Below are 8663 nucleotides of genomic sequence, written 5' to 3'. Positions count from 1 at the left end.
CTCCATACTGCCTCAGAAACCCAAGGAGGGGTCACTATGGGTCGGATGCAACTTGACAGCAGTGAGTTTGGTTTTATATATATGCAGAATATAACAGATGCAGTATATGAACAGGAACTTACAAAAATTCAAGCTGGTTTCAGAAGAGGGCATGGAATGAGGGATATCATTGCTGGTGTCAGATGGGTCTTGACTGAAAGCAAAGAATACCAGTGTTCTGGTTATCTAGTGCTGCTCTGGCAAGAAATATACCACAAATGGGATGGCTTAAACAAACAAGAGTTTATTCTCTTACAGTTTGGAGGTTTTAAGTCCAAATTCAAAGTGCCAGGCTCTAAGGGCTGCGTGAAAGCCCCTCAACCTTGGGGTCCAGCTCTGCCTCCTGCTCCCGGCCCACTGGAGCTAGAGGTGTTTCTTCACTCAGACAGCTGCTGGCTGCTGAGGCTGAGAAGCCCCAAGGTTGACAAGTAAAAAGGCACAGTCCCCATGTTACCAAACTACACGCAGGCCATTAATTTAAGTCCATTGTAAGTCCCAGGTTGGGCAGAGCGTGGCAGGCTGCTGAACAATGACACGGCTACATGCAGGTTCAAGGTGCCATAAGCTAGAGACCATTGCCAAAGCTGCTTCTTAGATACAGGAAGCAGACCACATACCCAAAGGCAGCTACTCAGCTGCTTGTGGTAGATCCCACCATGGAGTTGATTGCCAGTCTCATCATGGGGAATAACTACCACCAGCTGCCCAGCCACTAAACCAGGCCCAGCCAAGTTGACACACAAACTGAACTATCACAACCAGAAAGATGTTTACCTGTGTTTTATTGACTATGCAAAGACTTTTGACTGTGTGGATCATGACAAATTATGGATAATAATGTGAAGAATGGGAATCTCAGAATACTTAATTATACTCATGAGGAACCTATACATAGACTATGACTTGTTTGAACTGAATTAGGGGATACTGCATGGTTTAAAATCAGCACAGGTATGCATCAGGGCTGTATCCTTTCACCATACTTTTCCTACCTGTACGCTGAGCAGATAATTTGAGAAGCTGGACTATATGAAGAAGAATGCTGCACCAGCTTTGGAGGAAGACTCATTAACAACCTGCGATAAGCAGATGACACAGCCTTCCTGCTGAAAATGAAGATGACTTGACACACTTATTGATGAATATCAAAGACCGTGGCCTTCAGTATGGATTACACCTCAACATAAATAAGACAACAATCCTTACAACTGGACCAATAAGCAACAGCATGATAAATGGAGAAAAGATTGGAGTTATCAAGGATTTCATTTCACTTGGATCCACAATCATTGCCCATGAAAGTAGCAGTGAAGAAATCAGATGACATATTGCACTGGGCAAATGTGCTGGAAAAGACCTCTTAAAAGTGTTAAAGAACAAAGATATCACTTTGAAGACTCGGTGTGCCTGACCCAAGCACGGTATTTTCAGTAGCCTCATATGCATGTGAGAGCTGGATATTGAATAAGGAAGGCTAAAGAGGAATTGATATATTTGAATTTTGGTGTTGGTGAAGGTTATTGAATGTACCATGGACTGCTAGAAGAATGAACAAATCTGTCTTGGAGGAAATACAACCGAATGTTCCTTAGAAGCAAGATGGCCAGGCTTCATCTCTTTTACTTTGGTCATGTTGTCCAAAGGGACCAGGCCCTGGAGAGTGATGTCATGCTTGGTAAAGTAGAGGGTCGGTGAAAAAGAGGAAGACCTCAGTGAGATGGATTGACACAGTAGCTGGAACAATGGGCTCAAGCATAGCAACAATTGTGAGAATGGTACAGGACTGGGCAGTGTTTCATTCTGTTTTCCATAGGGTTTCTATGAGTTAGAACCAACTCTACTTCACCTAACAACAACAGTAGAAGGAAAGGGTTTTTAAACTACGATATTAGTACTACTTTGTGTGACATGTTAGATCTAGATGTCTAGGTGAAGGTCTTAGTCCACACAGCGTAGAATGAGTAAGATGATAAATCCACTGTGGTCATGTTGATTCTGACTTACAGCAACTCTATCGGACAGAGTAGAACTGCCCCCACAGGGTTTGCAATGCTCTAAATGTTTATGGAAGCAGACTGCCTCATCTTTCTCCTGCAGAGCAGCTGGTAGGTTCCAACCACTGACCTTTTGGTTAGCAGCCCAATGTTTTAACAACCACAGCACCACCAGATCGAGATTAGTAGTTACTGGGAGGTAGTTTGTTGCTATAATTTAGTTGAGGTGGGGAAGAAATGAGATCTTAAATAAGTTCTCAATTTAGACAAAAGAGGCCATGATACAGAACAGGATGACACCTGATAATTTTGATGATACTATGGACTCCTTTTGCCATTCGTACTCCAGGAGCCTTTCCTTTTCACATCAGGAAATTACATGGACAAGTAGTGGAGAGTGGACAAGATATTTATACTATCTAAAGGAAATTTTTTAATTGTGACTTGGGTGAACGTTTACAGAGCAAATTCATTTTACATACAGCAGTTCATACACATTTTCTCTCATAACATTAACTGCACTTTCCCACAATATAACAGCTCTGTTCCCACTTCCTTCCCATAGTTACCTCTTCCCTGTGTCCTTCCCTTCCATGCACTCCCACCCCCAGAGATGTCTTCCGTGCATACACTGCCCTTCTATTCTCCCATGATTGATCTCTCCAAGGTGTGTGTCTACCTAATGTAAATGTTCAGCTCATATGCCTATCTTTTATTTGGCTGGAAGCCACAGGAGTGGGTTCAATTCCAGACCTTCAGGGCAGCAAGGGGGCATAGTCTAAGGGATTTCACCAGGCTCTATCAGACCAACAAACCTGGTCCCTTTTTTTTTTTATGATTTTGACTTTTGTTCCACATTGTTCTCCCACTCTATCCAGGATCTCCTACATAGATCCCCCTCCAGTAGCTGAGCACCATCTAGTTCTTCTGGTCTCATAGTCATATAGGCTAAGGATCGCATGGTATACCAGTCACTTGTACTAATTGTTTCCATTTGTCTTTGATTTTCTTCATTCTTCTGTGCTCTGAACGAGGAGAGACCCATTGTTGCATCTAAATAGCCACTTGCAAGCTTTTAAGGTCCCAGTTGCTATTCACTAAAGTAGGGTGTGGAACAGTGTTTTTGTGTAGTATGTTATCCCAGTGGAGCCTTATGTCCCCTGGGACCATGGTCCCAAGCCCACAGGTCCAACTGCTCGTTCCCTCTGGGTAGCTGGCTGTGGCCAAGAAGTCACCATAACCTTTTCCCTTGTCAGCTCTACTATATACCTGGACATTCTCACAGAGCATACAAATGTGGTTGTGCGTACATTGCTAAACCTAAACATGCCCATGGGCACATTCCCCCCTGCCTAGACATACCTGATCATTCAGCCTGTCCATCCTCTTTCCACCCTAGATCAATGTTTGCCTTCACTGACAATGCAGTACTGTATGTGCAAAAGGGTTCATCTTTGTTGTCTGTATCTCCCATGTACCTCTCTGTCTTCCTCTTCCTCAGTGCCACTGTGTTGATCAATCACATTTGATGCATTGCCCTTCCCTTCACCCAAATCAATACTTGTCTCTACCTATTAAAGGAAATTTTTAAAATTTTTTTTTTTTTAAAATTTAAAGGGGGAAATTTTTAAAATTTTTTTTTTTTTAAAATTTAAAGGGGGAAATTTTTAAAATTTTTTCTTTTTAATAATAAATGAGATCATTTCTGCTGATATGACTGTGGACTGAAAAGTTAGAGTTCAAGTTGTCAATGAAAATTTTTATTCACATCTGAATAAAGGTTATAGAAAATCTAATTCATGTGTTATTTTAACAATAAAAATATTTTTCCTTTACTAAAGAGAAATTTTTAACTTGTATTGTTTTTTGTGATTTTTAAAGTCAAAATCTTACTTTAAAAAGGGTTCTGGAAAATGTTTTTATGGTTTAATAGCATTAATGTATGTACAGTTTTTTTTTCTATTATAAAACCTAACATCTATTAGACTAATAGTGTTAATCATTTAACTAAAAATTCATCTATTAAAAATAATTTGGAAGTTAAACATTACACTTTAAATATGTTAAAATATTACACTGTCCAATAAACATTTCAATATCTATGAGTAAGTTATGAATAACCAGATCCCTTTCTTCCTCTACCTTAGAGCAGTGATGGGACTGAATTAGGGGTCAGAGATAAGTAAATAAAAGAGTATTGAATTAGGAAGATTCTAAACATTTGCTAGTTTCACCAGTTAAAAAAATGTGATTATTTACCCATTGTTCAACATTATCAATGCTTATTTTCCTCCTAATTAGTATAGATAATTAAGAATTAATAGTAACTAGTAAATGCAAGTTCCCTCTCTCTCTTTCTATTCTAAAAATCACAGCTTTATTTTGAGGTTGGCTTGGTGTCAATGCTGCAGTCACACATCTGTCTTCTGAGTTGGCAGTCACTGAAACTGCGGCAATTCCAGCTCTTCTGGGACCACTTATGACAGAGTTGGCAATCCATCTCAGCCAATTTGTTATTCGTTTTAGATATATGGAGCTACTTTTCTTTGGGGGAGGATGTAGAGGTGAAGGAGAGGTGCTTTCTGTATCTTCATGTATCAAGCCATTGTTATATCTCTTAATGTTTATCAAACACCACAATAGAGGAACAGACAGTGGAAAATCTTACACATTTCATTAATTTAATGTTCAGTGAGTATTTTCATAGCGTTTTACTTCTTTCATGGAGTGTCCCAAAGTTTTGAGTCTAAAAATATATTCATCCGTAATCATTGCTGTCTCTTATGGGTTAAAACCAAACCAGTTGCCATCAAGTTGATTCCAACTCATGGAGATTACATGTGTGCAGAATAGAACTACACTCCATAGTGTTTTCAGGCCTTTGAAAGCATATCACCAGAACTTTTTTCAGAGGCACCTCAGGGTGGAGCTGACCATCAAACTTTCGGTTAGTAGGTGAGCACTTAATTGATTGCACCCCCTATGGGCTCCTGTTATGGGTTAGATTCCCATATTGTATAATAGCTACTCACGACATTCAGACTGCTATTTGGTGCAGAAAGAATTCTTAGTGTCTAAAAATAGTGTAAGGGGTTTTGTTGTACACACACTTGTCACTTACCGACATGGTTAGGTTCCAAAAACCAGGTCATTGTGCAAAAATAGGCATTATGCAAAAATGGAAGGTGACTGCATCATTACATAACTGCCAAATTTTATATCATTACCTAACTGCCAAACCACTGAGAATTATGACCCAGCGAAGTTGACACATAACCTTAACCATCACAGCCAGTGTTACTCTTGCCTCACACCTCCATGTTTGTTGCCTCCAACTCTCCATGAGTTGGAATCAACTGCCAGACATAACATCATTAATGCACAGAATAGTTGGATAGTTGATTTTTACTATTGTAAATGCAAAATGTCAGATAATGAGATAGTTGATAAGTGAGAAGTAGGTGTATTTCCAAAATATAACCCCATTAGTGCTGGACTGAATGTCCATGAACACTTTTTTTTTTAATAATACATAAAACAATTTCAGTTGTCTATTGTAATATAAGGAGCTCTGGTAGCTTAGTGCCTAAGGCACCTGACTGCTAACCAGAAGGCTGGCGGTTCAAACCCACAAGCCACTCCTCGGAAGGAAGATGGGGAAATCTATTTCCGTAGTGATACTGCCTCGGAAATCCAAGGAGGGGTCTCTATGGGTCGGGTCCGACTCAATGGCACATAACAACAACAACAACAACATTGTAATATAACTAACTTCCACAGAATGCTTTCAGGATCAGTTGTGGAGAAGCAGCTTTGTATGATATTTCATAATCATACTTCATTTCTACTCAATGTTAATATTTATTTGAGAAGATTTTTTCATTAGAATTTTTTGTATTGCATATTTTAAAGAAGCTTTAATCCAGATAAGAATTTTTTTCACATTTTTATTACCATATTTCTTCACAAATAGCACACATATATAAGTAACCTGTGCATACATATAACATGCTTGAAATAAAATTATATAAAAAAAGTTTTTGACATAGCATACCCATGTACATACCACCAGTGTATGTACTGATCATAGCTTCATTCATCCTCATTCAATAATCTGAAAAATGTTACTTTTGATCATATTTGTATGATAAAGGTATAAGCCATGGATGTCAAGGATCGTGTTTTGTAGTATCCCAATAATCAGAAGATAAACAATTGAAAATGCATGTGTTTCTATTAAGCGGATAATTATATCTCCATCACTTTTCAGTCATCAATTGGAACCTTGAACCTACTGAAGTTTATCTGTAAATCATGCACTATCAATTAGAATAATAAATCAAGTGAAGCACGCATTAGCATAAATGGCATCCAGTAGCTATCAATAGGAAATCTCAATTCAATCTGCATTGACATAATTATCACACTTGTCTTCTGACTGGCTTTTAATAGGTGGAGTAAAGAAAGCAAAAGTGATACATAATCTCTCTTGGCTCAGTGGTTGAATGTGAAAACCTTATCAGATTGTCTTAAGTAAAAACCATTAAGCTATGGTAGATATGCTCATTTCATAGTCTAATGATGTCTTATTCTTGCCAATGTCTTTCATCAGTAATCATGAGTCACCTTGTTGTTGTTGTTGTTGTTATGTGCCTTAAGACCCTTGCTTCTTATACACCTCACATTTGCATTTTGTGATCTCTTTACTAGAACCAGCTAGTTATTGATTATATTATATACATTTTTTCAATGTATAAATCTAAATCTTGGAACCCTAAAGGATCATGTCAGGAATTAAACATAAGTCCTGCACTGCCAACTTCAAACTGAAAAGTCATTGTGAGGGCAGAAGAAATAAGCAACAGAACGGCAGCAAGAGAATTTGAGGTTGGAGAGTCATCCATTCATGAATGGAGAAAGGAGAAGAAGAAGCTGGAGAAAATGAATCCACAAAAACACACATTGTGGATCCAAAGCAAAATGGCCTGAGTTGGAGAATGTACTGAAAGAGTGGATTATTTCTCACAGGAAACAAAATCAAGCTGTCTCTTCTCTCACATTTCAGATCAAAGCAAAACTTCTGGCAAATGAAAGGGGAATCCCAGATTTCAAGGCAGGTTTCACCAAAGAAATATCTCAACTTGGTATCTCTGAAATGGATGTCATTAATAATATGGACAAGGTTCCAGTGTCTTTCAACATTCCAGTTACCAGGGCTGTACCTGCTTCAGGTACAAAAACTGTAGCCATTACAACCACTGGGCATGAAAGGGCTTGCTTCCATTGCCTTGCAAGTGGAGTGAAATAAAAAGCAATGGTGATTTTTAAGAAAGTTACCATGCCCCACTGGCCATCAGTGTAGTTGTTCACTGTAATAGGAAGGGATGGATGAACTGTGATGTTATCAAAGTATGGGAAAGTAAATGTTGTAGAGCCAGGCAGGAGGAATTTTTTTTGAAGACATCTACTGATTTTCGACCCCATGGCTACTGACAAAAAAAAAAAATTTCATTAATTCAAATCATGCCTATATAGCAGTCATACCTGGTGGTCTTACCTGCAAGCTGTTGTTATTTGTTATTTGCCATCGAGTCAGCCCTGACTCCTAGCGACCCCTCCTTGGGTTTCCGAGGCAGTTATCACTACAGAAGTAGGATTGCCCAACCTTCCTTCCGGGGAGTGGCTGGTGGGTTTGAACCGCCAGCCCTCTGATTAGCAGTCAAGTGCCTTAGCCACTAGGCTACCAGAGCTCCCTGTAGCTGCTATATATAGCCATCAACCACCCATTCAAGACTTATGTGAGAAGAGAATGGGATGAGTGGATACAATCTGGGATTCATGAGTTCACACCATCAGGCCTACTGAAGAGGCACATGTACAACCATCAGGCCTACTGTGAAGAGGGACATGTACAGAAGTTTTCAAGTGTATGACTTCTGCTTAGGGGAATATAACTCTAGAAAGTATCCTTGATTAGCTTCAGAAAAGCTGGGATTATGTGCTACTGGAATACCAATAACAAAGATGAAGACAGCAAAGGCAGTGATGATGATGACATCAGTTCAGAAATCACAGAAAAGCATCTGCAGGCAGCTCTGAGCTATTTCAGTGATGATAGTGATGAGGGATCAGGCTTTGATGGGTTCCAAGAGTTGAATGATGATGATGAATGAATAAAACAGCCTGTTTCAAGATGAAAACACAATTTCTTCTGGTGACTTTTATTTGTTGATTTGAAAGACATTGATTATAAAAAATTATGTTTCAGTTTAAGATTTATGAAAGCAATAAAATATAAACAACATCTTATTCTTGTAGTTTTAGGCCTAGGATCATTTCTTCCTTACTAATTTCTAGCTCTTTTTGCATTCATACTCTGGTTTCAACATGGAGTCCTATTTTCATCACAAGCCCATTCATTTCACCATTGGTTACTCTTGGTTTACGAAAATACTTACCTTAAATGAAGTTTCCATGAGATCAATTTTATTCAAGTAACATTAAATCTGTCAGACAGGAAAAATGAAATTGAAGTTGGCAAGATGTAAAAAATATTGGTATAGTATTGTTGTTGTTGTTAGGTGCCATCAAGTTGTTTCTGACCCATAGCGACCTCATGCACAGCAGAAC

General features: G+C 38.8%; 1 protein-coding gene across 1 annotated transcript in view; it reads left to right on the top strand.

Annotated features, from left to right (window-relative positions):
- Positions 1–8206, top strand: part of NUP62CL (nucleoporin 62 C-terminal like) — a 54227-nt gene extending 46021 nt beyond the window's left edge. Inside the window, exons 5-6 of the mRNA XM_042782485.1 lie at positions 7099–7295; positions 8011–8206. Coding sequence (XP_042638419.1) covers positions 7099–7295; positions 8011–8206 — 393 coding nt within the window. The remainder of the gene's footprint in view (positions 1–7098; positions 7296–8010) is intronic.
- The last annotated feature ends 457 nt before the right edge of the window (positions 8207–8663 follow it).

The sequence above is a fragment of the Orycteropus afer genome, unplaced genomic scaffold (genome assembly GCF_000298275.1).
Source record: "Orycteropus afer afer isolate SDZICR_OR568_19922 unplaced genomic scaffold, OryAfe1.0 scaffold00336, whole genome shotgun sequence".
NCBI classification, from domain to species: domain Eukaryota; kingdom Metazoa; phylum Chordata; class Mammalia; order Tubulidentata; family Orycteropodidae; genus Orycteropus; species Orycteropus afer.
The sequence above is the reverse complement of the archived record's forward strand: the minus strand, read 5'-3'. Positions and strand labels throughout refer to the sequence as shown.